Raw genomic sequence first — 19,054 nt, 5'->3', positions numbered from 1 at the left:
CAAATACTTGAATGTATGTTTGACAGTAACTACTATTGCTGTACTTGTACACATACAAATGCTAATTCCGATACAAAAGAAAATCCCTCTTGGCAGTAGGAGTGTCTCACTTACCTCCTGTCTACTACTTTTAGAGTTCTTAGTTATGTAATGAGCATAACTTAAATTCATATGTCAAAGATTACTGCAAAGAAAGTCTAGGTCTGCCAACATATGTGTGAATACAGCATATTAATACTGCACATCATATTGGATTGGTGCAGGGCTGTGGTCAAGATTACCTTTCTCAAGGACAAAACAAGTCCAATACCAGGACTAGTCGAGTCCAAGTCAAGACTGAGTACTGGACAGAAAAAGAAAAGGTTTTATGCACGACAGTATCAAGACAATCTAGTGTGGGACTGGTTATCAGGTGGCCAGTGTTTCACCTTACCTCCAATATTATTATAAAAATAATAAAGACACCTGGATTCGGTCGAGACCAAAAGCCATATTTGGCAAGACCAGTGGCAGAGACCAGGACAAGTCCAAGTCCAACGAGTCCGACACCAAGACCGGACTCGAGTAGTACAGTCCTGGATTGGTGTACGCTGGATGTGCTCACAACCTCTGATGTGATTGTCAGCTTTAAAGAGGCTCGTATCAAGACGACACTGATCAAATGTGACCAGATGTCGCATGTGAAGGGACACCGTAACAGCTGCTCATTAGCTAACTTTTTTGCCGTGGAATGAAGTAGAAGCAGCGGAGGTAATGAAGAAACATAGGACACAATGCTCGCCAGATGCTGCGACTGCACACATCTGGTCCTTTAACTAATATATATTATATATAAGATTTATTTTTAGAGAATTTTGGCCTTTAATGGGCAGGACAGGTGTAGACAAGAAAGTGTGAGACAGGGAAGACATGCAGCAAAGGGCCCCAGATTGGATTTGAACACTGGGACACTCATGTAAGGACTAAACCTTGGTTCATGGAGTGCCCGCTCTACAAGGTGAGCTACCGGGGCACCCCTCCTTTAACTGATTTGACTCTAATAGAGCTGGATGCTATGCAAACCAGAATTTTAGACCATATTGCTTTAATTGATCCAGACCTATCAACGCAGGAGGTAACAAATACTGAGGTAACTTTTAAAAATTCTTTAAAAATGACGCGGCCATTATGAAGAGGTCTTTAGATTACATACAGCAGGCTCATGTTAAAAGTTGTTCAGCAGCCAGATTTCTGTCCCACACTCACAGAGACTCTAGAGTTCATCATGAACGGTATGACGCTGCCATTTGGGATGGTGTGTAACATAATCAGCTGCCTCCAGCACAAGGTGCATGAACTCCCCCACATCAAAGGAGTAGTTGGTAAACTTTGGATGGTCCCCGAGGGTTGGATGGTGACCCTGAGGGAAGTAACAGAGAAAAGTGAATCCACTGAATGGACACATGTAAACATTGGGAAACACAACATCAAAACATCATTGTCGTGTGTGCCTTTGTATTGTCAGGTTGTTCTTGCAGTTAAATTACAGATACAGCATAAATGAGAAGAGAAGTCTGAACGTTTGTAGTCCTGTACCTATAAATGCACATAATTAAAGGTATGCATGAGAGTGTTAGTGTGTGTATATGTGAGTAAATTGAGAAAGCTCACGCTAAGGTGCGGGGAGCTAATGGTTGGTACAGGAGTTTCCCCTACCTTGTCCTGTGGGAGCACTTTGTCCATTTTCTGCCAAGTCACGTATCGAATGCCCCGTAGCCGAGCCAAATCTCGATAGCAGCTCTCATCCTGACAATTATATCTGGGAGGCACAGATGCAGACACTTTATCTCTTGCTCTCTTTGGTCTGCCTCACTTTCACACTTTCTCTCTCTCTCACACAGACACACACAAAAACACACACACACACACACACACACACACACACACACACACACACACACACACACACACACACACACACACACACACACACACACACACACACCTCTATGCAGGGTAGCCAGGTGTGATGAATGCCTGGCTAATTAGACAGTATTTCACAAGTGTTTGAGGGGTACTTTGGGCCCAGTACGCTGTCAAAGCCATCGTTCTCCCTGCTCCTCTCTCTGTCTTTTTCTGCCTTTTTATTCCCATTTACACACGCGCACACATACGGCGGACAAAAAGTGTCACTCACAGCTCAAAAATGACAGCCCAGTCAGGGAGGAAGAGAAGGTGTGTGAGACCAGCCCCGTGCATCCCTATAAAGATATCTGAGTTGTGGGTGATCCTCAACTGCACCAAGAAGGGAACATCCCTGAAAGACAGACAAGCAGACACACCAATCATCTTTATTGGGTAAACATATACAATCAGCGCTGTTACATCCCAACCCAATGCTAAACCGCGCTGAAGAGCCCATGTAGTAATGTGGCAAGCACTCTATAACTCACTTGTATTTGTAGTCCACCACGTTGACCTCCAGTAAGGGTACAGTCTTGAGGGCATTTACTAGCTGTAACAACAACAGAGGGACGTGCTCTCTGATCAATGAGAAAGCAAACAAATACGGGCAGTGACCATATAAATCACAAGCCTTTTTTACTTGTACTGTTTATAGCAAATACGATTTTAAACAGGCACTTAACAGATTTGGGCAGTAAATCAATGGTGGAAAAGAAAGGGCTTGGGACGTGAGAAAGTTGTATAGCGTGACGAAAGAGAAAGCGACAAAGAGGGAAAGTGAATGACAGAGAAGGAAAAGGTGGCAGGTGGCAGAAAAGGATGAATGGAACAGAGCAAGTGCAAGAAAGTAAGAAAGAAAGAAATGATAGCAAGAATGAAGAAAGGAGGGAGGGTGGTGCTGCACTCACCTCCACTTGGTTTAATATCCTTCTGTATTCTGTGCTGCGTGCCAGCAGGGTGACACGAACACGCCCCGCCTGAAAACAGCAATGCACCCAATAATCAATCAGCCAAGGACAGAAAAGAAAGGCATCTGGGAAAACATGATGCTCATTCAAAACAACTGAAAAGCTTCTCCTTAAAATCTCTCTTTCATAAAGATTAGAGGAAAAGACACATTAGATGAAATCACGTTACATACTGTAAGTATTTTTAAAGTGCAGTTAGAGGTTTTATTTTCTGATGTGCTCTTATTAGTTTATGCAGTGTGTACGAAGGTTTTCTATATTCTTCTACTGCCACCTTGTGTTCTAAAAGAGAAGCTAGACTTGAGACACTAACGGCAACGTACAACGTGAGCAATCTGCTGTACAGAATAAACCAGCCTAACTACAACACCTTACTATTAGTCTAGCTTACCAGATGTATAGAGCTGGTATAAAGTCAGACATGCGGCTGTTCTGCAATGCTCCAGATGTCAGGCATTCTCCTCCCCATCCACTATCTTCACTATCTATTTTGAAAGGGCACTGTTGCTATATCCAGGGCACAGCACTGCCTAAGACGCTGGTGATTGGTTTAAAGAAACACTGTTTTTCACCTAAACCAGAATGTTAACTAGTGCAGCAAACCATACTCCAGCACTGACACAGCGCTATGGAGATAGGTCTGGCAATGTGAGACTAGTACTATTTTAATGAAAGTACTGAAAAAGATGCCATTCTGAGCAAGACCAGACCGGAGCAAATTCTGACGAAGGAGAGATAGGACTAGAGGGGCGGAAGAGGCGGATGAATAGGACACAATAAAGGAGAGCAGCAGTGTGAGTCTCTGGTTGTGTCATTAATCTATGGATGAAAGGAGGATCTGGGGAGAGGGTCAGGGCCGAGAAAACCTCTCATTTAGTCGCAGGCCTGATATCGCAAACAGACCCATGTCTTGCTGAAAAGCCTCTTAGCATATTTCAAGTGAAGGCCATGAATACCTTATGAGATGTGTAAGGAAAGCAGAAGTTATTGGGCTTTGCTGGCCATAAAGATACAGTTGAGTACTTAAAACCTGGGATCATAAAACACCTGTAAGGAGTTCTTTAAAGATTCAGATGCAGGATGAATAAGCAGGTGGCTGTGAAAGTATGTAGTAGCAGTGTGTAGTGGCTTGGCTTTCCATCGCACATGGTTGATTATGCAGCTCCTTAACATAACTGTACTGGAACCTGCTCTGTAGTTTCTCTTCGCAAGAGGCGTGACCAACAGCCAAAGTTCAAATGACTCTGTACGCAATTGGAAAGTCCAGCAAACAATCAGACCAACGATCCGGGTGACGTAGAAGCAAAAGCGGCATCAATGGGTTGCTGCCCTCCGGTGGCGTTCGGTGGCCATTATGTTGAATGTAGACAAGAAGCTGCTTGGTTGCTTCTCTGTTGTCATCGTGTTAAACCCGCCAATAGTGCGTCAGGTAGATAAGCTAGTTTGTGATTGGTTCCTGCCAAATTGTGAACTGAAGTAGGAGACGGAAACCTGCAACTTTGTGCAAGCAGTGGTGAGAGCACAGAATCCTAACCACTAGACCACAAGGCAAGAATTTTCCATTAAAGTCTCACATGGAGAGTAGTAGAGTCGCTGAATCAAGTCAGTTCTAAAGATGGAGAACGTGAAAACCGGTGCATGATTACAAGTTATCTCCAAGACCTTTCCACGTAGGATCTATTATTTCTACATAAGGACATGCAGTATACTGTGAATTGCGAGAGAAAATCAGTTTACAACCTTCATCTCATAGTTTAAGGGATTTGGTGCTCACACCACCACGGTTTGATACCTGGTCAGGGAAAGTTTCCATTAAGTGAGCCTTGCATGACTGTTGTAATAATTGTTTTTATAACAGGCTGTGCACCACAATCTTGATACATTTGACATTGTCATGAAAAAAACAGGAAAATTAACTTGGAAGAAGCAGAAAATGCTGTCACCGAAAGTGACTAAGCCAACAGCACCATAAAGTGCAACCTGAAACATTACCACTGAGGTCAATCATCCACTAAAGAAAACTTACAATTTAAGCTTCAGTGAGATCTTTGCTATAAAATTTAATCATACTGAATTATAAAGATGTTCATAAAACTATGTCCATCCTATGTATATGAAAAAGATTGTAATATAAATGTAAACGTAAAAAGTAGTTAAAACTCGGGCTCATAAAACACCTTTAGGGAGTTACTTAGAGATTCAGGTAAAACTAGAGCATTGCATTATTATCAAGTTTAATATATATTAAAATGTACCAACGTTTAGAATATTCAATTGGGTAAGCTGGAGGTTGAGCAGGGATTCATTGATTATACAACAAAAATCTAAATGGCTTCCCCGCCTGATGGCCCAGAAGTCTACATAATGTATTTAATCTTTTGAGTAGGTTAAATAAGTGACCTACTATTCACTGTTTAGTTTCTGAAAAACACAAGTTTCCAAAATATAACTAAGCTAAGGATATTCCACAAAAATAGAATGTAGAGATACTGCTGGACATGATCAACCCCTTATATGTCATAAAATTTACAAATATCGACACTACTATACTAAGACAGGTAACCTAATGACGACCTTTGGTTCCATGACCGGGAATCAAACCCAGTCCACGGCGGTGATGGCAGAGAGACAACTTAGAGCTTTCCTGTCTTTGATGAGCAACTTCAACAGATTGACATTCAGATCAGATAGTATTAATTAGGAGATGATTTGTGCTGTGTTCCCACAACTGATATATGCCTTATGATATCTTGGCTTACAGTTACAGAAGTAAAAGAACACATTGTGCTCAACACCCAAACAGCAAGTCCCTGGTGGTCTAGTGGTTAGGATTCGGCGCTCTCACCGCCGCGGCCCGGGTTCGATTCCCGGTCAGGGAAAGCTTCCTTTATGTGAGCATTGCTTAACTATTATTAAGAGTCTTCAGAAAACACACTGTGCACCACAATCTTGATACATTTGACAATGTCATGAAAAACACAGGCAAACTCATTTGGAAAGGAGGAAATGCTGTCACCAAAAGTGACGAGAGGTGGCACACAGCACCGTGTGCTTAAGTGTAATGTCTATCAACATTTACCAAAATTTACAATATTCAACTGGATAAGCCGGGAATAATTGATTACACAACACAAATTTAAATGGCCACCAGGGAGACCAACTGCTATTGAGGGGAACATTTTCCAAATTTGGCAAGAGAAAAATGTTTCTTTGTTAGTTATGAGCCCAAAAACAATGTTATTGCTGACTCTGATTTGAAATTTAAAAAGACTTGTAACTTGAGGTAATCTATCCCAGCAAACAACTTACAGCTTTGAACTGTTATCACTCTGTGCCAGTTGCTCCTTTCACTCAAGCTATTTTGGTACAAGAGTTAATGTCTGCCTAGAATCTCGACTTGTTTTTCTAGAGGGTTGTCTGGTTACAGGTTAGGGCTTGTTTTTACATGTCCATGCTTTCTTTGGGTTTGTTGTTGACACTTTCTCTGTAAGTCATGCCCTTTTAGTGTTGTCTTGTAATTTAAAAACAAAAAAATGATTATGCTGTATGATCTATTTAAAATGTAATCTAAAAAAAAGTACACTAGCACCACCAAAAGGCATAGGATTGCAAACAGTTTGACCGACTCAAGAGCAAAAGTCGGAGACTGTCTAACCAGATCCTAACCACAAGACCAGCAGGGAGCTATTTCCCCCTCTATAGAACAGTAAAGTCTCACATGGAGAGTAGTACAGTCACTGAATCTGAAACTTGTTATTTATACATAAATCTCATGGTGCTAGAACATATACCAACATTTACAAGGCAGAAGGCAGAGAGAGACCTTATAGGTTTCCCGTCTATGATGGTCAGTTTCAACATATTCACATTCTGATCAGATAATATTAAATGCTGCCGGTTATTATTGTTCTAATCTCTAAATTGATAAAGAAAGGATAAACGGTGATGACTCGTTCTGTGTTCCTACAACTCTTTCTATGGTTTTCACTAAATAGATACAGGTGGTGACAGGTGAGGTGATCCCTTTATTCCTTATCCAAACGCATTCCTGAACAAGGAAGTGGGACTGGTACAGTGTTTACAATCTCAGTCAACACAAAAGTTCCCTGGTGGACTAGTGATTAGGATTCGGCGCTCTCACCACCGTGGCCCGGGTTTGATTCCTGGTCAGGGAATGCTCCCTTCAAGTGAGCCTTGCATGACTGTTGTTATGATTGTTTGGATAACAGGTTGTGCACCACAATCTTGATAGATTTGACAATGTTGTGAAAAAAACAAGAAAACTAATTTGGCAAAGAGGACATGGCAAACAGCACCTCAAAGTGCAAACTGAAAGATTACCACTGAGATCTTTGCTATTCTATTTAATGAGTAATAAAGGTGTTCATAAAACGGTGTCCATTCCATGTATATAAACAAGATGTCGTATAAAAGTAACAGTCAATTACTTAAAACCTGGGCTCATAAAACACCTGTAGGGAGTGCTTTAGAGATTCAGATGCCAGATGAATAAGCAGGTGGCTGTGCAAGTACAGTGGGGAGAAAAAGTATTTGATACACTGCCGATTTTTCCGGTTTTCCTACTTACAAAGCATGTAGAGGTCTGTCATTTTTACCATTGGTACACTTCAACTGTGAGATACAAAAATCCAGAAAATCACATTGTATGAGTTTTAAATAATTCATTTTCCATTTTATTGCATGACATACTGTATGTATTTGATCACCTACCAACCAGTAAGAATTACGGTTCTCACTGTTGTTGTTTTTTTAAGAAGCCCTCCTGTTCTCCACTCATTACCTGTATAAAAGACACCTGTCCACACACACAAACAGACTCCAACCTCTCCACAATGACCAAGACCAGAGAGCTGTGATAGGGCATCAGGGATAAAATGGTAGACCTGCACAAGGCTGCACAGGACAAGAGGCAAGCAGCTTGGTTGAGAAGGCAACAACTGTTGGTGCAATTATTAGAAAATGGAAGAAGTTCAAGATGATGGTCAATCTCCCTCAGTCTGGGGCTCCATGCCAGATCTCACCTTGTGGGGCATCAATGATCACAAGGAAGGTCAGGGATCAGCAAAGGACTACACGCCAGGACCTAGTCAATGACCTGAAGAGAGCTGGGACCACAGTCCTAAAGAAAACCATTAGTAACATAGTACGCCATCACGGACTAAAATCCTGCAGCACTCGCAAGGTCCCCCTGCTCAAACCAGAGCATGTCCAGGCCCATCTGTAGATTCCCAATGACCATCTGGATGATCCAGAGGACAAATGGGAGAAGGTCCTGTGGTCTGATGAGACAAAAATAGAGCTTTTTGGTCTAAACTCCACTTGCTGTGTTTGGAGGAAGAAGTAGGACAAGTACAACCCCAAGAACACCATCCCAACCGTGAAGAATGGAGGAGGAAACATCCTACTTCAGGGATGTTGTTCTGCAAAGGGGACAGGATGATTGCACCGTATTGAGGGGAGGCTGGATGGGGCCGTGTATAACAAGATATTGGCCAACAACCTCCTTCTCTCAGTAAGAGCATTGAAGTTGACTCGTGGCCTGGTCTTCCAGCATGACAATGAGCCAAAACACACACCCAGGGCAACTAAGGAGTTACTCCGTAAGTGGCATCTCAAGGTCCTGGAGTGGCCTAGCCAGTCTCCAGACCTGAACCCAATAGAAAATCTTTGGAGGGAGCTGAAAGTCCGTATTGCCCAGCGACAGCCCTGAAACCTGAAGGCTCTGGAGAAGGTCTGTATGGAGGAGTGGGCCAAAATCCCTGCTGCGGTGTGTGCAAACCTGGTCAAGAACTAGAGGAAACGTTTGATCTCTGGAATTATAAAACAAAGTTTTCTGTACCAAATATTAAGTTCTGATTTTCTGGTGTATCAAATACTTATGTCGTGCAATAAAATGCAAATTAATTATTTAAAATACCAAAAATACAATACAGTTGAAGTGTACCTATGATAAAAATGACAGACCTCTACGTGCTTTGTAAGAAGGAAAACCTGCAAAATCAGCAGTGTTTCAAATACTTGTTCTCCCCACTATATGTGTGCATCCCCGTAGCGTACTTATGCATGTGCTCCTTCAGAAACCAGGAGGCTACAATCAGTGAGGAGCTATTTCCCTCAGTTTATTGTAGTAATAAAATCACCTACAGGGAAATCTGAGTGTAGTGGCTTGGCTTTCCATCGCACATGGTTGCTCATTCAGCTCCTCAATTTAAAATCTAGTGTAACACCCTGAATTTGCTCAACAAATGCAAGGAATGGTTGATCAGTAAAGCAGTTTCTTTTATCGCCTATAAAATAATCTGAAATCAGTCCTTAAAGGAGAATTCCGGTCGTTTCCAACACAAAGCTCTGTTGGTTGTAAATTTCGAGTGTTGTTAGAGAGAGAAAAAAACATCGGTGCTGCCTATACCGTGTTATCCTCCTGCTACAGTTAGCACCCAACAGGCTTAAACAGGGCACTTTTTAAACTTGTTTTAGCCTCTAAACATGTTCAAAATGTCATTAAAAGTGCCTAACCATGTCTACAAACTACAACACTGAAAAGAGATAAAAACATATTTTCAATTTTTTTAAAGCAAGTGCTGTGGTACAACTAGCTGGAGACAAGTTGTAATGGAGGTAAGTTTGGAGACACTAGTTAGACAAAATAGTAAACCTGCAAGCATCCATTCAACTACTTTCACTACTAACAAAGTTCTGGCCCAGGGAGCCATGTCTGCCTAGAATCTGGACTTGTTTTTCTAGAGGGTTGTCTGGTTGCAGGTCAGGGCTTGTTTCTACCTGTCCATGCTTTCCTTGGGTTTGTTGTTGACACTTTGACTGTAAGTCATGTCCTTTAAGTGTTGTCTTGTAACTTAAAAACTAAATGCTTATGCTGAATGATTTATTTAAAATGTAATGTAATCTATGAAAATGTACACTAGCGCCACAAAAGGCATAGGATTGGATTTGATCTTAAACAACAAACAAGCTCCCTGGTGGTCTAGTGGTTAGGATTCGGCGCTCTCACCGCCGCGGCCCGGGTTCGATTCCCGGTCAGGGAAAGCTCTCTTTAAGTGAGTGTTGAAATGATTGTTTGGTTAACAGGCAGTACACTGAAATCTTGATTGATTTGACAATGTCATAAAACAACGGAAAACTAATTAGACAAGGAGGATATGCTGTCACCAAAAGTGACTGAGAGATGGCAAACAGCTTTACAAAGTACAACCTGAAAGATCAGAATCCAGAAGGCTACAATTAGTGAGGAGCTTTCTCCCTGAAGTCTATGGTAGTAATAAAATCACCCTGAGAGATTACCACTGAGATCAATCATCACCTGCAGAAAATTTACAATATAAGTAATCCCGTGTTTACAAGATTGTCATATAATAGTAACAGATGTAGATTAGTGTTTCCTAAAAAAAGGTTCTTCCTACCTTTGGCCCGTCCTGCAGTATGTTCAGTCGATGAAGGACATGCTGGGAGAACGCCCTGAACATCCCTTCACTGTAGCAGTCTGAGATCTGCCATCAAATCGAGGGTCAATTTCTCTCACATATGTGTTTTTCATCCATTCAATTCAAAAACAGTGTATTAAAATTGCTACTTTGGTTGTATGTAGTCATGCAAAAATATTAGCAATCTTTTTATTTTAGATTTGAAATGAATTGAAAGCAAATTGAATATGGCCACACTAGTACATTGCACCTTGTTGAGGTGAAAATATGTAACACACTGGGAATCTGACAATTGTAAACATATTTCTAATCTCCCAGGACTGAATATCATTTGAGCCTATGAATTTCTCAAGCAAGAATCTCACACATACACTGATGCACTGCAGCTGTAAATGTGAGTACATGAATATAAACATGGCATGTGCTGCCGGGGCAATCAAAAGCATCAGCTTGCGGCTGACCTATCAATATTTCACACCTCAAGGCTGGGACCACAGGACAGCACATATTTACATGGTATCAGTTTTATAGTAATCTCCTTCGAATTATCATTTAAATTAGATAGGTACTTACTGAGCTTTTGAATATATCACGTAAATATTTAACCTAAACTGCATATTTATGACTAAACCGGATATTATTGTGCACGTGGGGGAGGAAGCGCCAATAAATGGTCAAACAAAATCTATCACAAAATGTGAGATGAAAACATATAAATTGAACAAAAAGCAACACTCAAAGTATGAGACACTGCAATTTGTTGAAAGCAAATACATATATGTAAAGTACATTTGGTTAGTGGCTACACACACATATGGGGTAACTTACAAGAGGAGTGTTGTAAAAGAGGCCATATCTCATTCTTGGGAGGAGGGAGAAAAAGGCATCTTTGAAACACACCTGTGGACAGATGTGAATAGATCAATGAGTAAGCATACAGCCTGGCACAGAAATCTGTCTGTGTATATGAATAACAAGCAATATATAATTTAAATGTAAAACCTTCGTATTGCTGTGGTGTTTTTAAACTGCTGCTCTCAGAGAACACTCAAGTGTCAAGTGCTTAGACGGAACAGATTTAGTCTCTAAATGAGGTGCACATTTCTTATCAGCTCAGCCATGGTTGGTCATACTAATTTCCGTCTCTTACTTACTTACTTATATTTCATCAAAACCTTTGTTGCTGCTTGTGGATACACTAAACACAATATTTAATGTGTGCTGGAGTAATTTTTCAGTAAAAATCAAACCCAGCAACAATTAACAATTCATTATCCTAGACTACCAACCGTTTTGGGTGGTATTTTAAACAGACATACTTAAGTGACTGATGAGTTCAAGACCTTTACAAAAAAGGAGCTTACATTGACCACAAACATGCAACATTATACCTACTCTTTTCGAGTCATAGGTCCTCAGGTGGAGGATGTCATAGTCTGAGAAGGCCCTCCATGTTTCACCGAACAGATCTCCATAACTATAAAAACTCTGGGAAAAGACATAAAAGAAGGGATCAAATGCTAATCACATTACTGTAATAATCTGAAATGGAAAAACAAACCAATAAAATTAGAATCAACTTGAGTCTTCTGTTTTCAAACTCCGCTGGTTGTATTTTTCTTAAGTTGTGTGTTTTTTTTTACAAAAGGTCTTATCACACTATTATCTGACAGCCTGCCACTGTTTGGATTGCAGTTTCCAGTTTGTGCTGAAAGTTCACTGCTTTCCTTCTCTCTGTCAGTCTTTTCTTTCCCTTTTCCTCTCTACCCCGGTGAACAGTTGGGGGAACAATGGGCCGGATAAGGCTATCTGTAAAGCATTCTGTTTTTCAACTGGTGTTTCCCCTTGAGGTCTTCATCGGGCACATATGCCACTGACAACTGTGGCTGTAGTACATTGCAGATAAACTTCTGGTTGGCTTTCTCGCTGGTTTTTAGTACTTAAATCCAACATCAGATTTTGAATACTTTTTACCGTTTGTCTTGGACACTTAACTCTTCAAATATTTTCATGACTCTGTGTTTTCATGTTATTTACAAGAGTATTAACAGAGAAGGAAATCAAAAATACTGTGCTGCATCTGACAAAAAAACATAATCAAATCTTGAGTTGTATCTTTGTGACACAAGAACACATCCAATGTGTTACTCTTTCATTTATTTCTTATGTAGCTACTTTGTAGAAGAGGAAGTTACCAATTCACTGGAGGCAGGACACATGGAAAATCCTACCTTGTGTTTTATTTTGACAGCTAAATAAAGGAATGACATGAGCATCCTAAGCATTTATCTTCTTTTGTCGCAGTCTGTAAGGGTGAGATAGAGTGCAGCAAATTAAAAAAAGTAAGTCATTAATGAATTGTTGTCATTTTTAGTGGAGATAACAAGCATGTTTGCTTGAATTTGAGTTTCAATTTCCGATTATTAACTTTTCTGCATCGAGATATAATCATACAAGAAATAATCACGATGCATCTAAAAATCGATTTCTTTCTCCATCTCTTATTAAAATTGTAGTGGGAGACAGCCGGTACTCACCGTGTCCCACATGATGATGTTGATATCTGAGCTGAAGGAGTTGTTAATGTGCTGGGAGATGTAGAGGTTGACAAAGTCACAGAAATGGTGGTACATATTCACCCCTGTTGGAAAAACATACAATCATTATTTTTGATTTAGGCCTGGTATCGGAACGAATGAGAATACTCAGCAGTCAAGCTTGCAATACATTACTGTAACATTCCAACAAGGTTTTTGCAAAGTGTGTGTTTTGATGGAACTCTTGCTATTGCATATTGCACATAATAAGCATGTGTATTGTTTTTTTTATTAAGGTGTAATAAGAGAAAAAGTCATGTAAAGTATTTGTTACCTACCAGCATCCAGTTTCATAAATACAGTGGGTTTTTCAATGACAACGTCACAGTGTTCATGCTCTATAGGATGAAAGTCCAGCTCTGTGTATGTCTGCAGCTCAGCATACCTACAAAACAGCACATCACATCAATTTAGTATTGTAAATAGACTTTTAATGGTTCTGAATTAACATGCTACAGGTGGCACACCAGGGAAATAAACACTACAACCCACGTGTAAGGTTGGAAAGCATTAAGAAACTGTGGCAGACAGCAACGCATAAAAATGTGATATTTTGGGTGTGACTATTGGTGCTTTCATATAAAGGTTAACTTCAAGGGGTGAGTAGTATGGTTTGAGAATAAAAGGTGACGTGCCCTTGGTAGATAACTTAAATTTCAATCAGAACATTTCTGAAGACTTTAACACTTAAAGAGATGTTTTGCTGATTTAAATCTAGCTGCAATGGCAGTGTGTGCAGATGATCAGTGCTCGTCATGCCTACCAGCTGAGCAAAGCTGAGCAAAGCAGCGGAGGTCTGCCGAGATCAGCCAGATGACGCTGAGATCCGCTGAGATCTCATCAGACCTCAGATGCTCTAAACTCTGTGCACTGGTGCCACGGAGGCAAGCCAAACATCGTTCATCTGCCAACAAAGATCCACAGAGACATAGAACTGGATTTATATCAGCAAATTATCCCTTTGATGAAATTCATCTTTCAAGACAAAGAAAGTTGGTCCCTGGATGACTCACAATAATAATGATTGGTTACAAATAACATGTTTGTTAATTGGAATATGACATTCTAAATTGCTTTATTAGGTGCACATTATGAGAAAAACTGCACAACTAAGGGAAAAAAGCAACACGAGCCAGCCAGGAGCTGAAGCTAGAATCTTCTGAACTGTAGTTAGACGCGTTATCCATTGCGCCACGGGCCCACTGGCCCAACACATGCTTCTGACAAAGCACAAGCATGGAGCAAGAACTCAACCCCCACATTCCAGAGTGCCCCCCCCCCCCCTCCTTTCAGGACTGCTTTGGAAAGACTGCGTGTTTTTCACTACCTTAATAAACATGATCATAAGAACAGAGACTTAAAATGCAATGTAAAAATAGGCAACTTAGCTAAATCATCAAATAAAGACTAGGCTGTAGTCTAGGAGTTGCATTTCATTCATGTCAGTGAGGTGAGACGGACTGAGTTAATTAGTTCTGTTTAACAAGACAATGCAAAGTCACTGCTCAAGATGTGTCATGTTTCTTTAATTCATTCAGCAAAGAAGTCTCTACGGCAGGGGAAGGGGGAGGCTACTACTCCTACCGTGGGCAGCCTGTTGTTCTTATGGATAACTCCAAATGCCTCTGTAACAGATTTTACAGACATACTTTAATATTTGATCTACACTGTTCTCCCTCTAATGGAGAAGTAGCTGGTCTGACTCAAAGTAGACGTGACACATACTGTAACTGCTAATTCTCCAGGCAGGACATACAGTAAAAATACATACAGAGCACCACCTAATGACAGTCTGTGTTACTACATCAAAAGAATCCCATCCTGCCAGTTGTCACACATGCCATTCAATGCTCGGCTGTTAACCAGCTTTCAAAGCAACTCCCTGGTGGTCTAGTGGTTAGGATTCGGCGCTCTCACCGCCGCGGCCCGGGTTCGATTCCCGGTCAGGGAATGCAGTTTTGTCCCTGTCTATTGACTAAAAGTCAAACGTAGATGAACTGAGCTCAACAACCAAACAGCTAGTTCCTGGTGGTCTAGTGGCCAGGATTCCGCACTCTCGCTGCCGCATCCCAGGATTCAATTCCCGGTGATAGAATGTGTTTTTGAGCCTCTTTTAGAGACCACAGAGTTACCTCCAATTCTCAAAAGTAATTGGCTAAACCTCAGTGACTGAGTGTGTGAATGTGTGTCTTCTGCCTCACCAAGATTGCAAAGGGCTCTTGTGCTCTCCCTCGGCAGCAAGAGCTTGCTTGTTCAGTCTGCAACGACCGCCAATCTCACCCTTCTGAATGAAGTCCTCTTTGTACCTGCGACATAACATGGATGTGTTTGTGTCAGTGTGATGTTTTGTCACGTACATGTCACTTTTAAATATACTGACCTCTCATGACTTCTGCGCGGCTTACGCAAGTCCAGGTAAAGGTTAGTTGCCTTACAGAAGCGAGTTTGGCTACTACATCTTAATGACGAGTCCCCCTGGAAAAATATTAACAGCAGGTGATATATATATATGAATCTGGACCTTACATATTGTGAGAGTGTTCTCTACACTATAATATACTCTTCCTTCACTACTGCCTTTGAACAGCTAATTATATTCAGGCATATTGTCCATGGACTCTTTTGTTCAACACTCTGTCTGTTTCTACCTGTTTCTTCCTGTTGACTCAGTAGGCTCGTGGAAACTGAGGAAATGAGTAAACTTACTGGCTTGCTGGCCTTGCAAAGTGTTTTGAGCTCAGAGAGACGCTCCTTGACATAGCCAAAATCAGCCTGCTTCCAGAAAAGCTCCTGTGCCGTCTCCAGAGAACGGGCCCTGACAGACCAGAGATTTAGACAGATCGGCAAAGTCAAGACCATAATGGTTCATCAATCATGCATGCTTTAAATGAGTACACTATTACTTTAGAAAAACATTGAGACGGTGGTTCAGTAAATTCAATACCTATGAATTAAAGATTATAATCATTTGAAATGCTTAATACTACTGAGCAACTGACATATCATTGATGGCTGCTAGGAGTGTGGAAAGTAAATTATGTAAACAGCATTATACTTCTGAAAAGAAAATAAGTGGGAGCATAAAGTGTGTAAGAATGTGATTTGAGGAACAGTACCATCCAGATTCAGCTTTGGTACAGACTGGATAGCTAAAGCGCTTCCTTGGATCACAGTTCTTCTCGTAGCCCCAACAGGCAGATAGATCCTGCAGTGCACCCTGTTGTAGAACCGTGTGTATATATGTGTTATGTGTGTGTGTGTGTGTGTGTGTGTGTGTGTGTGTGTGTGTGTGTGTGTGTGTGTGTGTGTGTGTGTGTGTGTGTGTGTGCAAGACACAGAGAGAGAGAGAGAGAGAGAGAGAGGGAGGGAGATTCATATAGTGATGTGTGAAGAATTTACTAACAAACTACCATTTTAAAAGGACATTGATTTTTGAAACAAAAAAACTGTGACACACAATATGAGAAGTGCAACAATAGGGGTTTCCCTGTTGGATAAAAAGCAGACTCTGTGGGCACACACTGAAGGGTCAGGACAGTCCTGTTTTTTACTTACTTAATTTTACTGATCTCATCTTCCCTGTTTTTAATCTTCATTTTCCTATGTTATCATGTAAAGCACTAGGGGTGTGTATTACCTTATTGTAATGCATTTAGATCTGCATTAACTTTATGAAAGGTGTTACACAAATAAAGTTTATTACTATTATTACTTGCCAGCTACAGGAGAGCAATGTCCATTTACACGCACATCAATGTAGAGAAATTACATAATTCAAAACTCCAAATGAGTGTAAACTCTATTAAATATTGTACTGCCTATCCTGAGAAACCATAATACTGCTATGTTACACAACACTAGATCTAAATATTGGCACTTGACAATGGCCGTTAAGGCACTTGACGGTCAATTAACAAAGGGCTTAGTGAAAGCTTTGACTCACAGTACAGCAAAACTAACCTGCTACCACTCTACACTGAGAAAAGTACATATCTTACCTTAAAAGGGCACAGTGGATCCAGGAGGCATTGCTTGGCGATCCTCTTGTTGTTGTAGAGGAAGTAGGGTACGTGCTCTGGCAGCAGGGAGATCCTGCTGTAGTTGAGCAGCGGTGCTGGTGGTTTGTAGGTGGTGATCTCAGCCTTCTCAGTGGTGACCACAGTGAAAGAAAAAACTAGGATCAGTGCTACAAAGAGCAGCATAGTCAGAATTACACAGACATGTGAGATAGCCGCCTCTCCCTTCACATCACTCTGTGTGGGAAAAAAAAGAAGAAATAGAGAGACACACTCAGACTTCTCTCGGTTGAAAGCCTTACACCAAGCATGTGAGCACAGGCAAGTGTGTGGGAACGTAGCTCCAGGCAAATCTGAGCGCCTCATAAGGAGAGGTCCTGTTGCAGGAAGTATTGCTGACCTTTTTCCGTCTGTTGTCTGAGCAATCATAACGGAGTCTGAAGGTGCAAATAAAAAATTCTGTCTGGTGACCCACCTATGCTGTTCCAGATGGCCAAATCAGCATTTACCCATGAGAAAAATATATTTTCATGATCTATGCAATTTTGTTAAGTCAAGGATGCATGTGCTTACACCACCCACAACCACTGACAATACTCACTCCCACAACCATTGATCAAAGCATATATGTGTGACTGCAGTTATTGAAATGACCACACTGTGCTGTATAACAATAGCTTCCAAATCTTTGAGCGTCTGAAGGAGCTGAGAAGGACTGAAGTTGCTGTGTGTGACTTGAAACAAAATGATGAAACTGTCTATACAGTGCGTTTGGTAATAGGTTGTTAAGAGTTAATATATCACCAGTCATTATGATGTTCTCAAAGGGCTAATTCATGGGGGTTATAACAGGTAAAAAATAGACAAAACACTTCTGTATAGGTGTAACATGTTGCCTAAAATTGCCGTGCTGGATTAAAACAACGGCTCTTTCTGAGATACTTCAGGAGTAAACCAACATGTGAAAGCCCGGAGCTTCACATTCTTCTGGTGGCATTAGCTAGTTGTAGCCAATTATCTTAAGCTTTCCTTTAACTGTTTATGTAAGGCAGAGGGTTTTATCCACTAGCCCTATAGTCAAATGGGCCCCCTAACGTTATTTACTCATCTATTTGTCGCACGTGGGCTCACAGAGAAGAGGCAAACTTCTTTTTAGCAAGCTAACTAGCTCTAATATGTAACTATTAACTTTTAACTAGCGTCAATTAATAGCTAAGCTTATATAGCGTTAACGTTGCAAACACTTAAGTGACGTGATAGGCATGTAAGATAAGTCTTACGACTGAGGACGTGTGGAAGTAGCTGATAACGCATTAGGTACTCTTTTCATTTACAGGATAATATATGAGAACACTTTATTGGAGGCTAATGTCTGAAATATTTAATGTGGTGGCTAACATGTAGCGTTAGTTCTTGACAAAGCCAAGACCCCTTCATGTTAATTAGCGTTAGATCTGTAACGTTACCGATGTGCCAGCAAAAGAACAGGATGGGGAAATATATTTAACATTTCCACGATACAAAACTTGGGACGGGCACAAAACTCAATTTCGACGGTCGTCTAAATAAGGCTGGTTTTTAGTTTGAGTGAGAGACAGTTTACCTTAATGTACAGCCTGCTATTGTCCAGACTGAAGTGATGATGTTGCCGGTGGTCGCCATAACACCGGAAACCTTATACCGGTTTGTAATACGTGGAGAGAGCCACAGGGCGGCACTGTGGACTTCACTTTGTCTTACCTTTCACTTTTGTCTTTACACCTGATCCTAAATACTTTAGGTGCTATCCAAACTTATTTTTGGATCATTTTACTTTGAATGTTGACCTCAATTACACCATACATCAAATACTGCTCAGCTAGATAATACTGCTTACATAAAAATATTTTAAAACCCCTTCAACATTTCCATAAATATATAAAAATTGGGTTGATAAAATGTTTCCTTTTGCAATAGGCACTACATCGGTTCATTTACACGTTATTTAGTATATGCTCGTTTTTTTATACGCTTTTAATCAAATTCACAAACATTCTGTATCAGTTACACTTTTACAAGTATGGGTAGTC

The 19,054-nt window shown here is 40.8% G+C and overlaps 1 protein-coding gene, 1 long non-coding RNA gene and 3 other non-coding genes across 5 annotated transcripts; 3 read left to right on the top strand and 2 right to left on the bottom strand.

Moving 5' to 3' along the window:
- Positions 1-832: 832 nt before the first annotated feature.
- eogt (EGF domain-specific O-linked N-acetylglucosamine (GlcNAc) transferase) lies at positions 833-18,669 on the bottom strand. The gene is made up of 16 exons (XM_034870211.1): positions 18,589-18,669; positions 16,968-17,222; positions 16,086-16,186; positions 15,676-15,784; positions 15,350-15,444; positions 15,171-15,275; positions 13,248-13,354; positions 12,910-13,013; positions 11,768-11,860; positions 11,201-11,272; positions 10,352-10,438; positions 2,853-2,921; positions 2,433-2,494; positions 2,177-2,296; positions 1,696-1,798; positions 833-1,399 (listed from the first exon to the last, which is right to left on the bottom strand). Exons 2-16 carry the CDS (start codon positions 17,169-17,171, stop codon positions 1,253-1,255), a joined length of 1,578 nt encoding a protein of 525 aa, XP_034726102.1. The 5' UTR covers positions 17,172-17,222; positions 18,589-18,669; the 3' UTR covers positions 833-1,252.
- LOC117943839 lies at positions 3,484-7,436 on the bottom strand. Its single transcript, XR_004656445.1, has 2 exons — positions 7,385-7,436; positions 3,484-3,959 (listed from the first exon to the last, which is right to left on the bottom strand). It is a non-coding gene; the product is annotated as an uncharacterized LOC117943839 (long non-coding RNA).
- On the top strand, positions 5,720-5,791 carry trnae-cuc. The gene has a single exon. It is a non-coding gene; the product is annotated as a tRNA-Glu (tRNA).
- trnae-cuc lies at positions 9,905-9,976 on the top strand. Its single transcript has one exon. It is a non-coding gene; the product is annotated as a tRNA-Glu (tRNA).
- trnae-cuc lies at positions 14,849-14,920 on the top strand. Its single transcript has one exon. It is a non-coding gene; the product is annotated as a tRNA-Glu (tRNA).
- Positions 18,670-19,054: the final 385 nt, after the last annotated feature.

This window comes from Etheostoma cragini, chromosome 4 (genome assembly GCF_013103735.1).
Source record: "Etheostoma cragini isolate CJK2018 chromosome 4, CSU_Ecrag_1.0, whole genome shotgun sequence".
Classification (NCBI taxonomy): domain Eukaryota; kingdom Metazoa; phylum Chordata; class Actinopteri; order Perciformes; family Percidae; genus Etheostoma; species Etheostoma cragini.
This window is presented reverse-complemented; position numbering and strand designations above follow the sequence as displayed.